Raw genomic sequence first — 25,016 nt, forward strand, 5'->3', positions numbered from 1 at the left:
AGTAGCATGTCAGCTATATTTCAGCCATGGGATCAATTTTACTACCAATGTAAGCAAGTGCAATTTCAGTGACATTGGGGGAACTTGTATCTTCTTATTCAAGTGATGAATTTGACCCAGGGTGCTCATATTGGTTCAAATTCTGTTTTCAGCTTCACTGGAGTAATTCCAGATTTACAATGGTGTCGCAAGGAACAGATTTTGCCCAGCAGTTCCTGTTTGTTGTGTTTTAGTGAACCTTTGATAGTGTTACAATATCTAAAGAAACCATAGAAAGCTGTATGGTTCTGAAGGAAAACATAACATGAAGTGCATTTTTAAAAAGTGCACTTTTCTTGCCAAATCATCTATTCTAACGTTTTTCATAACTGGGTGAAGCAATAATCCTTGAGGAGAAGTTGAATCTAAACTGCATGCCCTGGTACCTTCTTCTCCCATCAATGAAATCATGCCACTGAAACCATCTATATTGTTCCACTTGCTATTCTGCATTTGTTTACAGTAGAGATGCTTGGGGAATTTCTGACAAAACAGGGTTTTGCTGGAAAATGCCAATTCATCAAACCTGAAATGTTTTGATGAAACATGTCAGGCTCAATGAACCACAGACTAGCTTTCGATGGAACCCTGCCTGGTTCCTGGCAGCTTGTCTAGTGGACTGCTAGGAACCCCAGGCTTCTGATGTTCATAGTTCTGCACAGCTCCACTATGTGTATTGTCCCAGGGCCAGAGATGCAGGACTTCCATATTCTGCAGCTCTTGGGAAGCCTTACTATGTGGACTACCCTGGGGGCAAGGACCCCGGGGCTTCTAGATTCCCATGCCAACTAGCTCACAGGCTGCACAAATCCGACAACCTGGTGAGCCAGCTTCCCTGAGAGTCAGTCTGGGGAGACAGCTGGCCTGGGCGTCTAGAAACCTTAGGGTCCCTGCCCCAAGCAGTTCACATGGTGGGGCTTCCCAGGAACCATGGGATCCCTGGCAGCTGATGACTGAAATTTACATGAATCATGTTATTTTCAGTCAGCAACTGCTAGAGTCCCAGGGCACATATCTCATTTTGGAAATACCAAGTGTTGGTATTTCCAAAACAAAAATTGTACAGAATTTCCAATTAATGGGAAATTTCAAAAAAATTGGGTTTGGTACACATCAAACCAAATTTTGAAATAACTAATTTCACACAAACTAGAAAATCTGCCAATTCTAATTTGGAGTAGCAGAGTCATAATTATGGCTCATTTGACTTTGCACACTTGGTTGTCATCAACATAGGTGTCATCAACCGTAACCTGCATTGGATTTCATTTTCCAAAGCACTGAAGATCTCATCATCACCAAAATCAGTTTTGGAGCCAATGTCTCTGCTAGGTAACTGGAAATTGAATATGCTTCCATGGCTGAGCCTGCATTTCATTTGGTTTGCACTGGGACCACAAGTAAGTACAAGGAGAACCTAAAAGTCCCAAAAAATGAAAAAGGGAAAAATGGCATAGCATCGTGCAATATGTTTCTTGGGAATGATAACGATTTTTAGTACCTCAATCAACCATGGAAGGTCTGTAACTCCAACATTAAATAAAGTTACTCATAAAATGATTTAATTTAGGGAAGGTCTATGTTAGGATATAGATATTCAGGCCTGTCTGTAAAGGCCTGTACTTTAAGAATTTAGGTGTATTCTTATCACTTGGCTAGTTAGAGGTATAAAAGAAAGAATCAAAATCACTGTCTGCCAGTGAAAGGTCCTTCTCTTACTGTGACAGTCTGAGGCCCTGTTCTTAGGCTAAGGCCTTTGGCTAAGCAGCAGAGGCAGCCATAAGCTAGGAAGCGAACAGTCACATCCTCACATTCCAAACTAGTCACATTAAAATAAGGTGCTACAGGGCTGTCAGGCACTATCAGGACAGGATTGTATTCTTATCACCTCCAGAGAAAGGGAAGTGCCTAGAAAATGTAAAAGGAAACTTAGTTTGATAGCATCCTGTCTGGCACAAACTCACTTATCAATAGCTGGGATGTGAAATCCTCACTTCTGTATTGTTTTGTCATTATAGTTCCCACTTTGCTATTGTTTGTCTGTATAATCTCTGTCTGGTTCTGTGATTGTTTCTGTCTGCTGTATAATTAATTTTGCTGGCTGTAATCTAATTAAGGTGGTGGGATATAATTGGTTACATAATCATGTTACAATATGTTAGGATTGGTTAGTTAAATTTCAGTAGAATGATTGTTTAAGGTATAGCTAAGAATATTACTATATAAATTAGGGGCAAACAGGAAGTAAGTTGGGATTCGAAAATAAGGGAAAAAGAACTTGTATTTAAGCTTGCTGGAAGTTCACCCCAATAAACATTGAATTGTTTGCACCTTCGGACTTCGGGTATTGTTGCTCTCTGTTCATGCGAGAAGGACCAGGGAAGTGGGAGAGTGAAGGAATAAGCTCTCTAACAGTCTACACTACTGCTTAAGTCAATCTAACCTACGTCACTTGGGGTGTGAAAAGGACAGCCTCCTGAGTGATGCAAGTTACAGCGACTTACACTCTTCCCCACACCGGCACTATGTCAGTGGGAGATGCTCTCCTGCTAACATAGCTTCTGCATCTCCTGGAGGTGGAGTAATTATGCTGACAGGAGAGCGCTCTCCCGCTGACATAGCTTCCGCATCTCCTGGAGGTGGAGTAATTATGCTGACAGGAGAGCACTCTCCCGCTGACATAGCTTCTGCATCTCCTGGAGGTAGAGTAATTATGCTGACAGGAGAGCGCTCTCCCATCAGCATACAGTGTCTTCACCAGACGTACAACAGGGGCGCAGGGCTGCATCAGTGCAAAAGTCTGTTATGGAATGTTAATTAAATTCCAGTTCCAGTGTATTTTTTTAAATTTCCCAATATTACACGGAATGTTAACATATTTTAATCTACATATATTTTAAACGTTTATGAAAATATTTCTGTTACAGCAAAATCTTCTCTGCTTTCATTCACACATAACTTTCTAAAAAGTTTTCCTTTTGCTGTGAAATGTTATCTGCTTCTTTCTCAGCTGAAAGGAGATTTAGCTTTAAAGACCAAAGAAGCAAATGCTAGCTTATATCTATAAATACAGCATTCTATTTCTTAATGGGATTGTGTTTGTGCTTTTGAGCAATTTCTGTTCTAAAACTGACAAAGCTATAAGGATTTTAGATTTAGATAATTCATTACCGAGTTTTGTTGACAGCTACTGGACTGTGATTTGGAAACTTTTCTATCTTCCCCGTAATCTTCTATCCCTAAGAACATATTTTTATTCCTCCTATTGCTTCTATCTTTGACTTCTTCGGCCGGTAAAGGTGACATTTCAAAGGAGCAAAGTGACTTTGTATCATATCCTTTAGCAGCCAATGCCTAAAAGTAAACAAACAAAAAACATAGCTGATACTCTAGATACAGAGTTAGGATATCAGTAAGGGAAAAGTACTGCAGTGCTCTATAATTCTTGTTAACAATTATCATTTCATATAGGTGGTTAAAATACTAACTTTATGTTTCTGGTGCAAGCTGCTCACTGAAGGTATTAGGAAGGATTTCCCACTCCATATAGAGAATTGAGCAATTGGTTACATGCAGTGTTTGTGTACAAACAGATACTCCCCCTGTCAGAGGCAAAATATAAAACTTTGGATCATTCATACCAATCAACTCCTATTTTTCTGTGTACATATTACAGATTGTACAGAATCAGTTTAAAATTTGAGTATTAGCACATCTATCCACTTCCCAAAATGAGGACCTAAACACTGAAAATCACAACCTCTGTTGGGTATCTTCAGGACCGCAGTCACACAGTGGTCTGCTGTCATTGCTCCAATCTGTGTTTTCACCGACATTTCAAATATACAAGAATCCTGCTCTCTAGGAGCCTGATCCATTGAAGTCAACTGGAGTCTTTTCATGGTCTCCAATTGGCTTTCGATCAAACTCTAAAGCTGTCAAAGAATAGAATTATTGTATGGTTCAATACCCAGCCTACCCACAAGAATGGGCCAGCTGAGCAATGGAATAAAAAAAAAAACATTCATGTGTCCTTATGGAAACTACAGGTTGGTGGAATTTTAGACCCGTCAGCCTTTACAATACTATTTTGCTTACAGTACCATGAACTAATGTTGCATTTTTATGTTCACTACTCACACTTTTCTGTTCTCTACTCTCACATACTTTTTATGAGTGAGGCATTGTTTCTATTTGCTCTAGAAAGCACTCTGATAACTTTGAATAAGGTAGTAGCCGGCACCTGTTCTCATCAGTGATCACAGTGTCATTGTTTATACACACTCAAAGATAAGGAGGGACTGATAAATACCACTACAAATGTTGTATATTGCAAGTGGAGATGCCAAACATTAACAAGGGAATAGTTTATGGACCTCTTGCTCTTTTTTCAACAGTTCCATGGCTTCCTGAAACTTCCTTTCCTTTGCCTCAGTTTCAGCAATAGTAGCTTTGTTCTGCTCTTCGTATGCCATAGTCACTACAGCCAGGATCAAGTTGATCAGATAAAATGAACCCACAAAGATGACCAGCATAAAAAAGAGCATGTAGATTTTTCCAGAAGCTCTGAGAGTCTGTAAGCACAAAGTACACACTAAAGTAAGGAGTCTGACACGACACTTCTAGTGTAATTAGATTAGTTAATGGTCAAAAAGCATATTGAAAATGTAAAGCACTATATGACAGTAGTAAATATTATTTTAAGGTGTTTTTAAAAACCTTGGTTACATTTCCATATTCCTGAATAAAATGCTTTAAAAAAACCCTTTAAACCCCCACAACCTATTTGGGCTTCCGTTCCCACTTCCTTACCAGCCTCAATGAGCCCTAATGATCTTCCTGATGGTGGCCAGTAGACCGCAGTTTAGGTGAACAGAAAGGGAGCTGCACGTCTGAGGGGAAGGCTCTGTTGTGCTACTGGAGCACTGCACAGTGACATCTCAGTCCCCTTCTGCTGCACTACACTCCCCGGGATTAGGGTTCGTTTAAAGGGCTGTGGAAGCATTATGTTGCCCCCTTGCAGGAAGTCTGGCAAACACCGCAGTACAAAGAGGCTATGCTCTTGCCAAACAGCCATTAAATAGGAAGAATTTTAGTCAGATTCAGAGGTGCAAAGCTTTGTATTATGTTACCGCTCCCAGTCCCTTGTGGTCCCCCTTTTTGGGGATATATATGTAGCATGTTTTGAATCTTTCCTCCAGGCCAGTAAAATCTTCTGCCCTCTACTTATTGACCCATCATACAACAAGCTATTAAGTATTTTTCATGATGTTTAATTTCCTTGTAAAAATTCTTTATTGAAAGCAGCAGAAGCTTCGTATAGTGAGTTAGCTGTAATACTCTCATCATATGGATGTGCACAGTTTAGTCACTTATTCTGTGACTTCACCCATTGTTTTAGACTTCTTTTCCTCTTTTTACTTTAAATACGTTATACATTTATCCAACTACATTACTGCTTTATTTAATATTTGAATTAAGTAAATCTGATACCTGTTGATAGAGACGCTCCCAGTAATCTTGTGTCATCAGGCGGAACAAGGAAAGAAAGGCCCAGCCAAATGTATCAAAACTTGTGTAGCCATAATCAGGATTTTTCCCAACTTTTAGACATACATATTTATCTGGACAGGAGCTACAGATGATGAATAAAGAGTGATGAAAACTTAAAAGGTCTAAATTTAAAGGCAAATAGCTTTAGTTCCTTTGAAAACTCAGATTATACACTCAGTTACACTACAACTGAAATATAAGGACTCTCTTCTTCCATGAGACCTGCAAACACTAACCCATGCTAAGCAAATATCCTCCACACCCCTACAATATTTTGTTGAGAAAGAGGGCCATAAAGTGAAAGGGCAGAGAGAGTAATACAAAAACACACGTACACAAAAATATGTTAAATATTATTTTGTATATATATATATAATATTATTTCCCATTCTAAGTTAACATTTCCTCTGCTTCTTTTAATGCACCTTGTCTTAAACACTGGCCCAGTTCTGTGGAGTTACACATGTGCATAGTCTGATTGAAATCATTGGAAGAATTGGTGCTGGAGTAACTGTTTAGAAGACCTACCTTCTGCCTTTTACACTGTAAACTAAGGTTATCTTTAGACTCTGAACTACAGTCAGAGGCTGACTGAATATGCATTAGACAGAGTGGCATCAGGGTAACACATTATAAAAGTTGTTTCCGAGCCTACATGCCTTGGGAGATGCCAGGATGACAATCATGATGAGGATGACTAACACTTCAGGTGCTTTTGCAAGGGATGGTGTGAATTTATGGATGCCAGATCTCATTCTGTATTCTCTCTATCTACCTTGCTCGGTGGAGCGTTTGTGATTTTGCTAACTGTGTTAATGAAACTATTGCAAATTCAAGGGTTTTCTAAGTGTAAGTGTTGCAACTGTGCACATCGGGGTTCCCAATTTAACAGTAATTCTAACAACACTGGGCCTGATCTTGAGACTAGAACCTACTAAACGTCTGAGTGTTGTCAACTGTGGATTCTGGAGAAACAGAAGAAGAAGAAGGAAGATCAGAAGAGAGCTGAAATCACTGAAGAAGGGAGCGCTGTGGCAGCAGTGACAGCTAGGTTGTCATGACAGAGCAAATGGACTGCAGTAGAGGGAAAGACGACTATAGAGAAATAAGCATGATGACCATAGTATAAGGAACCAAGACATATGAGTGTGTATGCCAGAGATGATAAAGTTGGACGTTGTGTATGTATGTTTGTTACTCTGTATACAATTTTAATGTTTTAGGTAAGAACTTGCTGTCAGCATTCTACATGTGATTGATCACGGCATGTAGAATGTAACCACTTAAAAGCTATTTCCATCTGTATGGTATTGCAGTATTGGGTACTTTGATATGCATACCTGTGCTAATGAGATTTGTATTTTGTTTCTTGAGATATGCTTTTAAGGTTTATTGTATCAGGGAATATTGATATATTAAATTAAGATTTTTTTTTGGAAGAATTACTGCCTGAGTGTCAATCCTTCAATTGGAAGGCTGTATCCGTGTCCTCCCAAGAGTCAACAAAGTTAGTCTACCCTGGGGAGTTCTTGAAGGGTCAGGGAGAAACCCTTAGTAAAACCCTGGCAATTCCTCTTGGGCAAACCACCCCCTTCCACCTACCAAAACAGAGAAACTGACAAGTGGGTTACTGCCTCAGAGTGCCAAATCCTTCCAGATTTACATTTCTTTGCCTGTATTAAATTAATCCTATGGTCAGAGTTCCCACATCTCACTGACACATCAATTCTGCCTGTCCCCCAGCTCCAACATCAGATCAGCCCCAAAGCCCACACCCAGACCCTAGATCAGTGTGCCCTCCCAACCGCACATCTGCTGTACCCCATCAATTCTGCCCCTACATCTGCCCACACCCCTCACAAGTTCTTCCCTTCCCCCTGGCATCCTCACTTCTCCTCCTCCTCCTCTTATGGTGAGTGAAAGGGGAGAGACTCTGCCTCCTTCCTGAAGGGTTGAAATTTGTGAGGGGGCTGGAGTTTCTTGCATTATCAAGAAACAAAAACACTCTATATCTTGTCCCTGACCTTTTAAATCCTGTCTGATGTCCTGGGTAGAGGAGAGGAAGTGCAGCTGAGTCCCCCCTGCCTATTTGTCAGTCCTATCCTTCTACACCCTCAGGGTAGAAACAGATTTGGGTTAAATTTTATTTTTTTCTGAAATGAAAACACTGAAGTTAACCCTACTTCCATCTCCACCTCTCATTCTTTTGAAATGTAATTCATTAAATGGAAATGTATTAAATACATTTCTGAGAAGAAAGTTAAAGTAATTGCAAGAACATCTGCCAGAAGGCCGAGGAAGAACTTAGATCTGAGTATAGAAACCAGGGGCTCAAACTCTATCCCCTGTCATTCATTAAACTGTCTTTTATTTGTTATATTTTTATTATCCTTGCTCCCATTTTGTTGTTTTTAGGAACTTGAAATTTGCTCTTCACATTAGTCACTGCTGGGCTGAATTAAGCCAAAAAGTACTGAAGCAAACAAAAAAGTTTAGAACCAAGAAAGGTTAACTGCACTTACCCAGCATCTGAGCTGTTGCCACACAATAAGATATCCATGGTGCCATTCTTCTTGAAAAAATTTTCTACAAGAAAAATGAAAGCATAATACATTCAAAATACTTTTTAACATGTACCTCCTAGATTAATATAACATGATAAATATCCAGTGAAATAAATATTGGCAAGGGCACATAGACACAAAAGGCAAAACAGACATTTGAGTAATTCAAAAATTTACTTACCTGTACAATAACTGGAGTTCTTTGAGGTGTGTGTGTGCGCACATGTGCATATATATATTTCCACTCTTGGTTCACATGCATCTCTTGCATTAGAGATTGGAGTCTTTTGGCCATTTGGTCTGCACATGTGCCCTGAATGTCCTTGTGATCCTGTATCAAGGGTAGTGTATGCACACCAGACAGTTCCTTTGCAACTACAGAATCCACATGTAATAGGATTCTGTAGTAGTGGGGAAGGAGGGCAGGTCATATAATATCTATATGGATAATACATCTTGAAGAACTCCAGTTACTGTACAAGTTAAACATCTTTCTTCTGTGAGAGTTTCTCCCTATATGTATTCTATTTTTGGCAATTCCCAAGCAGTGATCTGATATGAGGAGGTGAGTATTCAGAGTCTACCTAAACAGAGACTTCAGCACAACTCTTCCAAAAGAAGTGAACAACATGGATGCTTCCGCTATGGAAGGATGCTTGATAAAAGTATGTACTGAATCCCAAGTAGCTGCTGGACAGATCCAAAATGGGGATGCTTTGCAAGGATGCAGAAGAGGCTGCCAGTGCCCAAGCAGAATGGGCTCTACATTAGCATAAACTACCTAAAATATAATAAGGTCTAATTCACCCCAAAACCCATTAAGATAATCTCTGGGCAGGAATTGGTTGGCCTTCATTGTGTCAGGAAATGATATAAACTGCCTTGGGGAAGCTCTGAAGGGCGTTGTCCTTTGCAAATAAAAGGCTAGCGACCTGCTAACATCCATATGTAATCTGGACTCTCCCTGGTTAGAATGTGGTTTTGGAAAGAATACGGATAAATGAATCATTTTGATTTAAATGCAATTCTGCATTTACCCTGGGAAGGAATTTGGGATCTGGCCTAAGAGACACCTTATCAGTAGGGAAAACCTGCCATGAGTCCCTGTATCTCCCCAATTCTCCAGGCTGATGTAATTGCTACATGTTGCTTGGGGTTGGAATGGAGGATCCACCAAACTTGCAAGCTTGCAAGCAAACTCATTAAGGTCCTGGGAGATAGGGGAGGTTTCTTTACTAGTAGAAAAACCATAGGTCTCAGGAATTTAGACAGAGCAGTGGGAAGGCTCTTTACTGCCTTCCATAGGAGGGTGATATGCAGTGGTGGCTGTCATGTGGACTTTATCAAAACTAATTCAAAGTCCAGAGTTCCTTAGAGAGAGTAAATAGCCCAAGATAGGTATCTTTGTGTTAACAGGGCATAACTGGTACTGTATGTACCCTGTTGTAAATCTTTTCTGCTTAGCAGTGTAGGTTTCTCTGGTAGAATTTTTCCTACTATTTATCAGAATGTTCAGGACATCTGAAAAAAAAAAACCTCTCTCTATCTGACACCCATCCATTAGCCATGCAATGAGATGGAGGGAGGAGGAGGTTGGACAACGGATGTTCCCATTGTCTTGGGATATCACATCTAATGTTTGGAGTAAAGGTCTTGGAGAAACTATCAGCTCCAGGTACCAAAACAACCTCAGCCAAGTGGGAGCTATCTAGATGACACTGGCAGTGCCTTGCTTGATCTTTCTGAGTACCGTGGGAATCAAAGGAACTTTGTCCAGTCATGATCTGAGGAGAAAAGCCTTCTTAAATTGTCTGCCAGAGTGTTAGCAGACCTGGAAAGTGAACTGCTGCTAGAGATATCTGGTGTCAAATGCACCAATTCCATAATCAAACCACCTCTTGGCATAAGGCGGGATGATCATGCTTCCTTCCCCCCCTCTCCCCCCCGCTTCTATAAAACATGAGTCATTTTGTTGGTCATAATTTGGGCAGACAATCCTTGAATCAGAGGTAACAATTCCAGGCCTTGCAAACCACTGAGTTCCAATACGTTTATATGTAAGAGTCGCCTCAAAAGTCCACTTGCCATGTGATCCAGATGTACTCCCCATCCCAGAAGTGATGCATCTGTCACAAGATCTTTCCACCAATTCAGTGAGGAAAGAACATCTTGAGGGATCAACTTGGTGCATACACTGATTTTAGCCAACCCTGCATGCAGCCTAGGCGTACTCTGGCAATCAGCACAGTGAACCTTCTGGAAATTGTGTGTCTGAGTAGACTTACACACGTCCTTACTATTATCTGTAGGTTTGTTTGAAGTTGAGTAATAAGACTAGACATGGTTTCAAATTTGTCTTGGGGCAGACAGGTTCTGGCTGTCATAGAATCTAACACTGATTTCTTATATGAGCAGCAACTACCGTTAAGACCTTGCTGAACATTGCATCCTTGGTTATAAAGAGAGATCAAAGGGTCTCTGATGATACAGTAGTGTATTGTACTGTCCTGTCTGGAAATTTAAGCATTTTCTGTGTACCAGATGAATGGAAATATGGAAGAAGGCTACCTGAAGGTCACAAGCTGCAAACCCGTCTTGTGGCTCTAGAGATGGAATTATGAAGACTAAAGTGACCGTTTGCATTTAAAACGGTGTATGAAAACGTTGAGTCCTCTCAAATCCAAAATTGGATTCCATTCCCACCTTGTTCTTTGGTATGAGGTACTAATTGGAGCAGAAACTTTTCTTCTTGCATTCCTGTAGATCCTCTTCTATTGCTCTGAGAGACAGAAGTGTTTCTAGTTCCTTCTGTAATAGTCTCACATAAGAGGGGTCCCTGAAAAGGCATCGGAAGTGGGTGAGGGGCGAGTGCAGTATGGGACTGTATGGACTAATGTACTGAGACAATCTTCAGTTTCCAGCAGTCTGTTAGAGAGTCCCATAATTTTGGGAAGAAGTGTAGATGGCTCCCAAATGGAGTGGAAGAAGGGTCTAGATCTATCAAAACGGTTGTGGTGCGAATTTCGACCAACCTGTCAAAATGATGTTTGTAGATTCAGGGTAGAATCGAGAGGTGGCTGATGCAGAAATTCTTTTCTTTGGAAACACTTCCTCTTTTTATGGAGTTCTGTTTTTCTCTGGTAAAAGAAAATGTATGTGATGTTCTCTGTTTAGAATAGCTATGAGGTCTCCTTTGTTTTCTTTTGGTTGCAGATGTATACACTATAAGAGAGTGAAGTGTGGCTTGGGGACCTTTCAACATGTGGAGAGTGTCATTGGTTTTAGTGTTGAAAAGTTCTGAACCACAAAGGGAAGATCTTCCACAATTGATTGAACCTCTGTTGGAATGCCCGAACTTTGGAGCCAAAACATCCACCTCATAACCACTGATGCTGCCATAGTTCACGAAGCAGACTTAACAGTTTCCAGAGCTGCCTATAAGGACATGCTAACAATCAGCTGTCCTTCCAAAACTAAGGATTTAAACGCCTCCCTATTTTTTTTGGCAGCTTATCAAAAAAATCCATACAGTTGTTGTAGCTGAGAAAACCATAATACGCTAATGATTTCTGATACTTTGAAATTCTGAATTTTAAACTGGCAGATGAGTAACATTTTTGACTAATTAAATCTAGCCATTTTGGTTCCTTTTCACAAGGAGTCATTCTTGGGTGACATGGTCAGCTTTTCTCATTATCTGCCACTATCACCCAAGAGACAAGATATTTTTCTCTAACAGATGACACCTGAAATCTTTTGTCAGCTTTCTTTGAGGTGAAGGTGATCAACGCAAGTGTTTGCCAAATATTTCTGGCATGGTCCAAAGAAGCCTCCTTAATGGGGAGTGCCACAATCTTTGGCACTGTGGCATGGAGAACGTCCAGTAATTTCTGTGGGGACTCCTGCATCTCTGCTAATGGAATCTGGGAGGACTCAGCTATCTGCTTCAGCAGTTCTTGGAAGCTCTTGTAGTCATTCAGATGAGATAAAATAAAGGGGATCAATACCTCACTTGAAGACAAGGACAAAATAGTCAGATACTTGTAGATCTTCAGTCTGAGATTGTTCTTCCTCAGAAAGTTCCTCTGTTGTTCGAAGATCCAGTGGTGTCATCTCAGTCATCATACGGTTTTGCCTCTGATTAGGGAAGGAGGATATCTTCCTGGAGGTTAGTGCATGGGAGTTATGCCTTATACAATAAGGACCCCAATAGTTCCAATATGGCCATGGTGGTACATTATTCATGTAATGACCAGAGGCCACAGGAAAAGGTACCAGAATATGTGTATCCTCGTAAACTTTATGGTGTCTAGGTCTACATGAAGTCCTGGATTCCCTCTCAAATTCATAAAACTCATAAGAAGGGGAATAAGAAGGGGGATCCTTGAGGAATAAGTAGGGGATCCTTCCCCACTGTGCTGAGACTCACAGGATGAGTATGAACATTTCACCACTAAGGGAGGGGCTGCTGAAGGTGGAATGATAGGTTCTAATGTAAGTCTAGCAGTGAGTTCTACAGAGGAGCTCAGTACTGAGAAAACATTGGGCATCCATACTGAGGACTCAATATTTAGCCAAACAGAAAGTAAAGGAAATTCCAGCTCCCCTAACAGCTGAATGTACTTCAGTACCATATACTTTCCTGTACCAAGATGCACTCAACCAATCACCACCCTTTATCTGCAGCTAATCTGCATGCAACAATTCTATTGATTGTAATGACTCAGTCATATGAGGGAGACTGGACACACATCAACAGTTCTCACTCGTAGATTATATGGCTTAATTGTCACTGCTCCTTAAAGATTCTATGTTTGGATGTTGGCATGGGCATTCATGCTTGAAAGGCACTGCTACTTTGGCTTCACTGCACATTGAGGTAGCACTGCTGGGGAACTGAGGCAGCAACACAGGGGAAGCCCTTAAAGTGCAGAGACATTGAGACTCGGAGACAGGACTATTTCTGACCCCCTTCATACAGTACCAGTCTCACTAAATATAGCCCACTTGTCAATTGCAAGTTAAGGGACAGATTCACCAGTACAGAATCATAGAAATATAGGGCTGGAAGAGGTCATCAAGTCCACTTCCCCATGCTGAGGCAGGATAAAGTATATCCAGACCATCCCTGACATGTGTTTGTCTAACCCAGTGGTCTCCAAACTTTTCAGGGTCACGCCCCCTCTTGCCCATCCACGCCACCCCCCGGGAGCTGGGGCTAGCAGCAGGGCCGCAGCTCTGAAGTGGTAGGGGGAGGGAACATGGACAGGGTAAGGGGGCTGAGGATGGAGCTGGGAGTGGGTCTGGGGCCACGGCCAGGAATAGAACCAAGGCTGGGGGGTGGGGCCAGGGATGTTAGTGGAGCCCCAGCTGGGGGCCAAGGCTGGGGGCGGGGCATGGCTAGGGGTGGGGCAGGACTGGTTGGTGCTCCTTCCCCACCCCCCTGTGGGGGCTGGTCTGGAACCCATTGTACCCCCCAAACACTCCTCTGCACCCTCCTAGAGGGGCATGCCCCAAACTTTGGGAACATCTGATCTAACCTGTTCTTATAAATTTCCAAGGATGGGGATTCCACAACCTTCTCAAGAAACCCTATTCCACATCTTAACTATCCTTATACTTAGAAAGCTTTTTGTAATATCTAACCTGAATTTCTATTGTTGAAAACTAATCCAATTAATTCTTGTCCTACGCTTAGTGGACATTGAGAACAATTGATCACCATCCTCACTGTATAATCGTTTACATATTTTAAGACTGTTAGCACCCCCCAGCCCCCCACCCCAGACTTCTCTTTTCTAGACAAAACATAAGAACATAAGAATGGCCCTACTGGGTCAGACCAAAGGTCCATCTAGCCCAATATCTTGTCTGCCGACAGTGGCCAGTGTCAGGTGCCCCAGAGGGAATGAACAGAACAGGTAATCATCAAGTGATCCACCCCTGTCGTTCATTCCCAGCTTCTGGCAAACATAGGCTAGGGACACCATCTCTGCCCATCCTGCTAATAGCCATTGATGCCCAATTCTTTCAATCTTTCCTTATAGATCATGTTTTCTAAACCTATCATCATCTTTGTTGCTCTCCTCTGGACCCTATCCAGTTTGTTTACATCTTTCTTAAAGTGTGGTATACAAAACTGGACACAGTACTCCAACTGAGGCCTCATCAGTGCCAAGAAGAACGGGACAATTACCTCCCATGTCTTACATTCAATATACTTGTTAATACATCCGAGAATGACATTTGACTTTTTTGGAACAGCATCACACTGTTGGCTTATATTCATTTGTGATCTAATGTAACCCCCAGCTAATTTTCTGCAGTACTACTGCTTAGCCAGTTATTTCCCATTTTGTATTTGTTCATTTTTTAATTCCTAAGTGTCATACTTTTCACTTAACTTTATTGACTTTCATCTTACTGATTTCATACCAATTCTCCAATTTACTATGATCATTTTGAATTCTAATTCTGTCATCTACAGTGCTAGTAACCCCTCCGAGGAGTTGCTAGCACTTTATAAGCATAGTCTCCACTTCAATATCCAAGTTGTTAATGAAAATATTTAATAGTACTGGACCTAGAGCAGATTTTGGCTGCTTTGCACTGCTCTAGCCTCCAAAATTGTGTTGTGTTGCCCCAAAATTACAATTTATTTTTAAGATAACATGAAATAACCAAGTTGAACATACAGTAGGAGGGAAGCAGTGGAGGGAGAACAAGGAGCTGAAAAAGTAGGACAGTAGCTCAGGAAGTCTCTGATTAACTCCCACTCTCCGGAAAGGGAACTGAACTGCTGTGGGATCTAGTGCAGGGTTTCAGGCAGTTCCACCCCTACCCAGAGCAGTGTGTAGAGTGTCAGACCCAACTCAGCACTGGCTACCAAAGGCCAGCCAAGACCCCCACAGAACTCCAGACTAAAGAGCCAGGAGATGACCTTGCCCCATCCAGAGGTGAAGACACTGTAAGAGGATCCTTTTTCATTTGTTTATGCTGGCCAATGTTCACAGCACTGGTCTCTGGATTCAACCTTAGCATGTCATCTGGCTGGGAAGATGCCAGGGAGGGAGCTGTGGTTTGAGAAGAGTAGATAGTGCTGGGAGGTGGGAAATTTGTTGATGTGTTAGTACTTATTAGTTAACCCTAAGGCTTTCCTTTCTCAGATGCCATTTTCCTGCTCTGAATAAAATCGTCCTTTGTTATATTGTTATTTCTGGGTGCGTCATTTTTTTGCTGTGCTTTGTATAGATGTGCTTTATTCTGTCATTATGTAGTGGGTTTTATACTCCTTGCCCATTAGCAGCATTAGTCATTTTTCGAAAAGACAGCACCCCTTGTGCCCTGGGCACAGTGAAGAGTCACCTTGGGTGGAGGCACCAGACATCACATTAAAGAGCCCAAGACCAGCCCATGCAAGGAGAAGGGAGAAGTCACTCTAAGTAGTAAGCATCCCCGGGGAGGCTTGAGCCACACCTCAAGGAAGGGGACACATTATGAACCACAAATGTGTATCCTACAATGAAATATAAATGATGTGCAACACAGCAAAGTTAATGTTTGTAAAGGAACATTTAAAAATTAAAATAAAAAAATGAGGGCTAGGTGGCTGGTTTCTGTTTCATGTTATTCCTCTTATGTATTTTGAAATTCCTCTTTCTAGCCAAAGCTTTTACACATCTATTGCATGGAAAAGATCTCTCTCCTGTGTGAATTCACTAGTATTTTTAGAGATTGCCTTCTGAATGAGGCTCTTCCTATATTCAATGCTTGTAAATGACTTGGTTCCTGTGTGGATTTTTCCAGTGGGTTTTGAGAATTCCCTTACCATTAAAGTTTTCCCTACATCTGGTACATATAAATAATTTCTCTCATAACTGGATTCTTGGTGAGTTTTGAGAGATCCCATCTCAGTAAATCTTTCACATTCAGTGCATGCAAAATGCATCCCTCCTGGGTGGATTCTTTTGTGTATTTTAACCTCTCTTTTACAAGTACAGTTTTCTCCACACACAGTGCTTATTGATAGTTCCTCCTGTGTCTAAATTTCCTGGTGTATTTGGAGATTTCACTCAGTGATAAAACTTTCCCCAGATTCAGCACATGCAAATGGTTTTTCTCATGTTGTTCTCTCATGTATTTTGAGATCTTTTTTCCTCATAAAGCTCTTTCTTCCCTCGATGCACCTAAATTTTTTCTTTCCTCTGAAGATGCTTTGTTGTGCTTTTAGATGTCTGTTCTACACATCCATATTTTCAGCACTAATTGTAGTCAAGAAATACATATGGAATAGAAAGATATACAACTTATTTATAAGGAAAACACACATTTTAGTTGAATATTCAGTTCAGCTAAAACTGTTCACAGTCCACAACAGAACACATAAATCTGCAGACTTCTTAAATGAACAGCAAACTGTACGTATATAACTGCTTAGTACACTGTACAAGGCCAAACGTCTGTAAATTACGTCAGAGAATGAGCTAATGTGCATTTCAGTTACTATGGTATCATACTGGGAAACACAGATGACTATTATTGGAAACTTTGTAAACACTGTTTTCAATAATGGGTTGATGGGGGAAAAAAAGAAAGGAATTGTAGCACCAATAGCAGAAATCATCTCTGGACCTTTGCAAATCATTCTGGCATTTTAAAGATTAACATTGTGCTGTGGTAGTAGTTCATCTGTATTTTCAATATATTTGCAGTGCAGGAGTCAATATATATATCTATAAATCTATCATCTTAAAAGGAAACAAGAGGACAACATACCTGAATCATTAATAAACTCATCAAAGGAGCCCCATTTTTTGTCATCCAAGTAAATACTTCCATTGGTGGAGTTAAAATCCCTGACACACTTATGTCTCAAATTGCCTTTAAAGAGCTGGAGGCCTATCAGGGCAAAGACACTCAAGCAGAAAACAGTCAGGATCATCACATCAGCAAGTTTCTTAATAGACTGGATAAGTGTACCTACAATGACCTTCAGTCCTAGAGAGAGAAAATTCAGCAGTATAAGGACTAAAAGACTGAAACACATGTATCATGCTTTTGGGAGTCAAAACAACATACAGTCTCCACAAGTTCATAGTCACTTGGCCAGTGTTGCATGTATCTTTTCAATACAAATATAGTCCAGATGAAACAAAAGTAATCAAAGTAAGAAAAGAAGTTTTTCTTCTAGTCTAAGCAATTGTCCCTAGAACTTTTGCACCGAGTATGGAGTGTGTGGAGGGGAAAAGGCTCCTTTTGTCCTTCCTGCATGAATTGTACCCTCATCCATGCAAGGACCAGGGAGAATCTGACTTTCATAATCTCGAAAAGGGAATAAATATCCTGCTAATTAAATTTGCAATGATGCTACCTTGGGAGGACTTGTAAACACTAGAGACATACAGAAAAATAATACAAGGGGACCAGAAAGAGACCAATGGACCAGATCCATCAACCATATTCAATTTCATTACAGCTGTTAACCAGCAAACACGTAATTGATTTGCCTGATTAAGAAATGAGTAAAAACTGAATAGGATTTGACCTAATAATAATAAATATTAATTATAAAGCAGAAGTCTGCTGAGTCATTAAGGACATTGCACAGTCAAAACAATGATCAACAAGAACAATTAGAACAGCCTTCTGTATAACAGATATTATAAAAATCAAGCAAAATGCTTAAAGACATGAACAATCAAAATAACTAAAATGGCAGATTGTTTCCAGTGCTTAAATTATTCTGACTGGGCCAACAATCCTGAGACACCACCACATCCACAAATTCAGTTGTTTCTGTAACACAAAGTCACTCAGATAAAAAAAAGACAAAAGACCTACAAAACCAATGAAATGGTTGGAGGAGAGAATCACTTGTAGTTGACAGAAAATATTCAAAAATCTGGGCTTCTTACCTGGGAGTATTGAAATAGTTTTTAAAGCTCTCAGAACCCTGAATGTACGAAGTACCGAAACATTGCCTAGATCACTAAACTCCCCTGCATATCTATAAAATCAAGACATGACAAAATATGCTATTAAATTGAATGAACAGTGGAAATATTTTATACAACTTTTCTTAATTTCTAACCCTTCTGAGCATATAATATCTTGAGCATTAACAAACCCAATGTCAAGGGCTCATCCTGAGTATTATATGTATCAAGGATCCATTTCTTGATTACTTCAATATTACTTCACATACTTATAAATTAGTGCTTGATTATGAATGCTTCCAACATCCCACAATACCATGAGCTTCTAAATTTAGCCAAAAACAGCAACACATTAATTATTACAAATATTTATTAAAAATATTTTGGCCAGAGGAAGGAGAAAATAATTACTTTTGATCAAATTCCCAAGTAATACTTCAAAGTTTGCCTCCTCTCTGGGTTACAATAAATCTATCAATTCCTCCTACATCACGGTTCCTCCCTGGAAAAAAAATCATAGAATCATAGAATATCAGGGTTGGAAGGGACCTCAGGAGGTCATCTAGTCCAACCCCCTGCTCAAAAGCAGGACCCATACCCAATTAAATCATCCCAGCCAGGGCTTTGTCAAGCCTGCCCTTAAAAACTTCTAAGGAAGGAGATTCCATCAGTTCTCCTCACTATAAGAAAATGAATCAATTCCACCCTGTAATAGTCTCCTCTATTCCCAGAGTACAGATCAAACAGTCCAAGCCACAAAACAATCTGACACCTTCACTTCTCTCTCTCTCTCTCTTTCACACTCACACACACACACAGTCCCTAGTACCTCTCAGTTACTGCCTTTGGCTCTTCTTTCTCAGCCCTACCTGTTGCTACCTCTGTTTATCACCTCTCTCTCTGTCTGACACACACACACACACAAGCGTGTTCACCTACCCACCCACACACCTTTTGTTCTTTCAACCAAGTGGGAGGTAGAGTTGGAGAATTTAGAATGAGTCACTTCTTCACTGGCAGAGACTGCTAGAACAGTATAAAGAGGAATCTCTCTCTAGCGAAGCTCTGTGACGGATACAGGCTGGACATGCAATAGGCATGCAATAGGCTGCTGTAGGGACAAGCCCTGAATGGCAGCTTAGACAGTAAGAGCCTGAAGAGAACAGTCAGAATCACTGGAGAAGGGAGACAGTGGGGAGCTAGTCAATCAGCAAGGTCCAGGAGGAGAGTTGGTATCCACCTCTGGACCAGAGAGGTTTACAGTTTGAGCTTGGGAAGGAAGCAGGAAGCTAAAGAGCGTGCTGACAGAGACATCCTGAAGAGGAAGTATCTAAGACATTAGCTCTCCATCGAGAAATAGCAGAAGAAGAGACTGAACTCCAGAGTGGATGTGGGGTGGAGCAGCAGAGTCTGGAATGCAAAAGAGGCTGATGACAAATTACTGATGAGAGACGGTGAGAAGGATCATCCCCTGAGGAGGAGGAAAACTGAAGCCTAGAATTCTTTATTTTAATTTAATGGTGATTAATGAATAAAGTCCTTCCTTGAACAACGGATTACTGAAGGTGAAGTCTGACTCAGGACTGAGTTACACAGCCAAAAGGGGAAACTGTGGCATGATCCACGGCCTTGGCTGGTGACCCTTCCCTTAGAATGGTTGTCAATAGTGTCCTGGGAATTAGTAAAAGGGACCTATGGATTTAATGGAACTAAAAAAGTCCTGTGGCTGTCTCTGTGTGTGGTAGGAAGTTCCTCCTCTCATCTCTGGTGACTGGGCTGCAGTCAGTGTGTTGTCACTGGGAGCACAGTGAATGAGAAGCTGTCTGTGCAGACAGCTCAGAGGAACTCTGCAGGGAGTAGCTCTTGCCACTGTTGGTATGGAGTACACTTCATACTATCTACAGTGAAATAATTGGAAACACTATGGATGATAGTATTGTCTGTTCATTGCCTTATTGTGATAAAAGGAAACGAAGATATAAGGGACTTAAAGGCCCAGTTTCTTTGGAACTCTCATCACTCAGGCAAGTTGGGAGTAATCAAACCATGGAGTAATAAGTTCCGCCTCCCCCTTGTTACTTATACTTTAAAAGAAAGTGACAGAAAAATTTGACATCCCAAATTTGACATCCCATAGGTCTTGAACTCCTGTGGATTGCAGACCTTCTTGACAAGCTTGTGTAAAAGGAGGAGCCTGTAATACAGTGGCTTAATTAATTTGGTTTTATTGCTTTCTAATTATAGAAAGTTCAAGCTCACACTGTTTTTGGTGATGCCGATCCCAGATTTAATCCACTGACTACCATGATGTCTGCATATATGTGGCACACAGATACTTCATGACAGTATAGATATTACATCTCACTTCCTGTCAGGTCAGACCCTTTTCCTATTTCACAGAAAAGGGGCTGCTGATGGCTACTTGATGGCATTGAATGTATCATATATGTTGCTATCTTTATCCTCTGTACAATCCCCTTAGCCTCTTTTTTGGGACTGGCATGCTGTTGATATCCAGTATATGATACAACAAAGAGAATACAAGAGCACTAGATACAGTTATCACTCCTTACAATGTTGTTGTGTCTTAAGGGGACAATACAAAACCTTAGTGAAAAGTTCTAGAGAAAATAAACACAAGCAAAAATAATTTTTACCCTTCATGATAGCTCTTTAAAATATATATGTTTACTTACGCCATAACAATGACACTGAAATCCAACCAATTCCACGGATCTCGAAGGAAGGTGAATTCATTCAGACACAATCCTCTTGCCAATATTTTTATCAATACTTCAAAAGTGTAAATGGCCGTGAAAGTGTACCTGGGGAGTGAAGTGCCCAAGAAATGTGAGAACATTAGCAATTAATGGAGGAGGGTATGTGGCACATGCAGTTTACTCACTTCGAGCTGTCTCTTTGCCCAAGAACCTGACCTAGTGCCCCCAAATGAAGTTAATAGAAAGGCTCCCATTGATTTCAATGGGTATTGGATCAGCACTTAACTCCTGCAGGCAACTTAAGATATTAGCTGCCAGCAGTCTGCATGTGGCTATCAACATCTGTGTCTGCAGTATACTTGCTTACATGTGATAATTTTTTGTTTGCTAAAATTTTAAAGTGACTCAGGTTGGGCATCCCTAATTTGAGCCACCCCAAATCACTGTCCACTTTTAAATTTTTTGACAATAATCCATCTCTTCACTGGTTCAAAATGTCAAAGTGGCTGCTCAGTGCATTGTATGTTGTTCACTTTGTGTATCTTGTAGCACTTTCTTTAAAGAATGTTGAAAAAAAGGTCACAGAAATACAGCTTTACAGGACTTTAATTTTAAAGGCAGCATTTTCTTTAAAATGGAAACTAGCAGTAAAAGCTCTGCTGGCTTTTCTGAGTGCACTTATTTCAGCAAGTTCGAGATCTCCTCAGAGAATTTTAAAGGCATTTGGTATTCAGGAAATATGTTCAGAAATTACTTGACTGCAATGTAGCCCTTTTTACTGAGGGTGGGGGTGGGAAAGGTGTTTGAATTACCATAGCATCTATTACTTTGTCTAAATTCTGACCCCCCCTTGCAGAGAAACTTCTTGATGTACACTGGTTTTCAAATGGAGATATATATTACAATCATACAGTTTTATTCAGATATTATAGTTAGCAAAGTGGATGACCTGGCAGACTGAAGTTATTAATTTAGATCAAGAGATCTGCATCATGCTGCACAAGGGCAGAACCCTGCACCCACAGGGAGATGCACTGACGTTAATGAGATTCATGCAGGCACACGGATCCAACCCCATAGAGCCAGGGCTGCCCAAATAGGGGCAAAGGGGGTAGTTTGACACAGGCCCTCTGTTTGAGAGAGTACCCAAACTGACTGGTGCTACAAACTTGAGTGAGTGGCATTCTGACTCTGCATGCCAGGTGGCAATGCCCAGAGGGAGAGGAGACACTGCTGCAGGGTGAGTGCAGGGCAGGCTCATGCTCCAACCCTCTGTTTCCCACAGCCTCACCTCAGTGGAATTTGTTTGGAAGGATGGGGGGGCTCAGTTTCAGATTTTATCCCAGGCCCCTGAAAACATGCGTTCCTGCACAGAGCTCATTGGAGTACTCAGTATTGCCAACACAGCGTGTTTGAAAATCATGAGTCAGGTCCCAACAAGTCATGTGAGTGTCTTAAAACAAATGTTTAAAGTAATAGGTTTTTTGTGGTTTTTTTGATGTGGATGTTGGGGTTGTTAGGGTTCATGTTTTCAAACTTTGACACTGGGAGGGATAGAAGTTTACACTTTTTTTTTTTTAAATGAAGTTTGAGATTCTCAGGTTTTCACATGACATCAGGAGTTGAAGCTTTAAGAAAAAACATTGAATATTTTGCTATTTGTGATAAAATTGCGAGATCTGGCCAATGCTGAAGAAAAGGCCCCTTATTAACAAAGTTCCACAGGCAAGAAGCATCTGACAGACCATTTTATTAAAGCAAATTGTGTACAAATCAACATTACAGAAATGAATTCAGTAAGGATTTCAAGACCTTATCCTTTCTCTTAGTCAACAATGACATTGATTGGAGACTTGCCTCAGTAAAAAAATGTGGAAAAATTAAGGGAGGACTTTAGGATTTAGAACAATTAAATGTGGACAAAAGATAATGAAAATAACTTAGCACTTTTTTGGCACTAAATGGCTGATTCTGTTTTCATTCACCCCACTGAAAATCCAAAGCGACTCCAAAGACTTACTCTGGATTTATAATACAGCAAATGAAAGCAGAATATGGCCCGATAAATAATTAATTAGAACTAGAGAATTAGGAAAAATAAATTCCTACAGAAATACTTACTCGACATACTTGTTCCATGGAGGAGGTGCGGATGACTTAGACTTCCTAGGAGTCTCAAATATAGCCATGAAGACACAATTGATTAAAATAGTGCACATAATAAAAATAGTGAACAATGTAAGTAACAGGAGTTAAGGTAAAGAACATTACAGTGTAATCGAAACACTCCACTAATACAAAAAATGTTTAAGCCATTGTAGATTTAACATCTGGTTTCAAAATTTTGGACATAATTAACAATTCTATTTGTATGTTATTCATATTGACATCAGACCACAATGAACCCAAGCAACTAAATTGGGACTCCATTGCAATAGGCATTATATGTAAAACTTAATAAGAGACAGTCCCTACCCCAAAAGAACTCAGTCTAAATAAATAAAAACAACGAAGAGTGGGACAAGAGATCTGTTTTTATCCTCCTCTTACATATAGGAAGACAAAGGCCTAGATCCACAATGCTATTAAGGCTTCAGTGGAAATTAGGAGCCTAAACAGTTTTGCGTCTCTGGGCCTAAGTGACTTGACCAGGGTGACAAAGATAGTCGATAGGTGGGAATTGAACCCAGATGTCAATGTCCCACTTCAACGCTTGAGCCACAAAATCATTGTTCCTCACCCAAGAATAGTTTGTTCAAGAAGATATGTGGGAAATGTCACTGCTTGGCACTATTCTCCTTCTACTCTTTTTCTTCCTTTTTACAATTTGTTACACTCATTCGTGGAGTCTTGTCTTAAAATTATATTATAAACTCTTGAGGGCAGAAACTGTGACTTTGTGTTTCTACTACATCTAGCTGGGGCCCTTGGGCAATACTGCTGTACAAGTAATGGAAATAACAATGAATTCCTCATGAAACTCTGAGGTAGGTATTGTATTATGCCCTTTTTACAGATGAAGAAACGAAGATTAAGTGTCTTGTCCGAGGTAACAAAGAAAAAGCCAGGAACAAAATGCAGAGGACTGCTTCTGATAACACTGACACTGATTTTAACACTAGAGTAACTATGGGCTTGACCATGATGATGGTGCAAAGGGTTTGCACTACCGCACACCTGGGATCTGCAACAGCGCTGAGCACTACTCAGTGACCCTGTTGGTGTGGATCCCCACTTGGAACTGAGAGAGTTAGGCACATAGAGTTACCACATAGCAGATGTGATCCACGTACACCCAACTATGGAGGAGTGTGCAGGGGGAAGATGGGGCATGGTGCTATGCACCATGTACATATGCACTTCATAGAATCATAGAATATTAGGGTTGGAAGAGACCTAAGGAGGTCATCTAGTCCAACCTCCTGCTCAAAGCAGGACCAACACCAACTAAATCATCCCAGCCAGGACTTTGTCAAGCTGAGCCTTAAAAACCTCTAAGGATGGAGATTCCACCACCTCCCTAAATAACCCGTTCCAGTGCTTCACCACCCTCCTAGTGAAATTGTGTTTCCTAATATCCAACCTAGACCTCCCCACTGTAACTTGAGACCACTGCTTCTTGTTCTGTCATCTGCTACCACTGAGAACAGCCTAGCTCCATCCTCTTTGGAAGGCTATCAAATCCCCCCTTACTCCTCTCTTCTGCAGATTAAATAATCCCAGTTCCCTCAGCTTCTCCTTGTAAGTCATGTGCCCCAGCCCCCTAATCATTTTCGATGCTCTCCGCTGGACTCTCTCCCATTTGTCCGCATCCCTTCTGTAGTGGGGGGACCAAAACTGGACACAATACTCCTGGTGTGGCCTCACCAGTGCTGAATAGAGGGAAATAATCACTTCCCTTGATCTGCTGACAATGCTCCTACTAATACAGCCCAATATGCTGTTGGCCTTCTTGGCAACAAGGGCATACTTCTGACTCATATGCAGGAAGCAGTGGGGGTGTATAAAAGATTCCCTCCCTCCCCTACCTCCAATATTCTACTACATCTACTAGCTGCAATTGTAGGAGCCATCCTCACAGACAGGGACCTCAAGAGACCCATCAGCTGCACCATGGACCTGAACACAGGCAGACCTGCTGGAGAAGGGGATGTCTGAACTAGGCTGGCCAGCCCATGTGACCCCAAACTCAGCATGCTAGAGAG

The 25,016-nt window shown here is 40.9% G+C and overlaps 1 protein-coding gene across 1 annotated transcript in view; it reads right to left on the bottom strand.

The window, feature by feature from the left end:
- LOC311515403 (sodium channel protein type 5 subunit alpha-like) overlaps positions 1-23,010 on the bottom strand; it is a 100,185-nt gene extending 77,175 nt beyond the window's left edge. The window contains exons 1-8 of the mRNA XM_084618413.1: positions 22,933-23,010; positions 20,788-20,916; positions 18,071-18,162; positions 16,932-17,153; positions 8,115-8,178; positions 5,533-5,674; positions 4,416-4,613; positions 3,211-3,393 (exon numbers count right to left, since the gene is read on the bottom strand). Of these exons, the coding sequence (XP_084474539.1) occupies positions 3,211-3,393; positions 4,416-4,613; positions 5,533-5,674; positions 8,115-8,178; positions 16,932-17,153; positions 18,071-18,162; positions 20,788-20,916; positions 22,933-23,000 (1,098 nt within the window). The 5' untranslated portion in view covers positions 23,001-23,010. The remainder of the gene's footprint in view (positions 1-3,210; positions 3,394-4,415; positions 4,614-5,532; positions 5,675-8,114; positions 8,179-16,931; positions 17,154-18,070; positions 18,163-20,787; positions 20,917-22,932) is intronic.
- Between the last annotated feature and the right edge of the window lie 2,006 nt (positions 23,011-25,016).

Source organism: Lepidochelys olivacea (assembly GCF_965140295.1).
Source record: "Lepidochelys olivacea isolate rLepOli2 genome assembly, chromosome: 2".
Lineage (NCBI taxonomy): Eukaryota > Metazoa > Chordata > Testudines > Cheloniidae > Lepidochelys > Lepidochelys olivacea.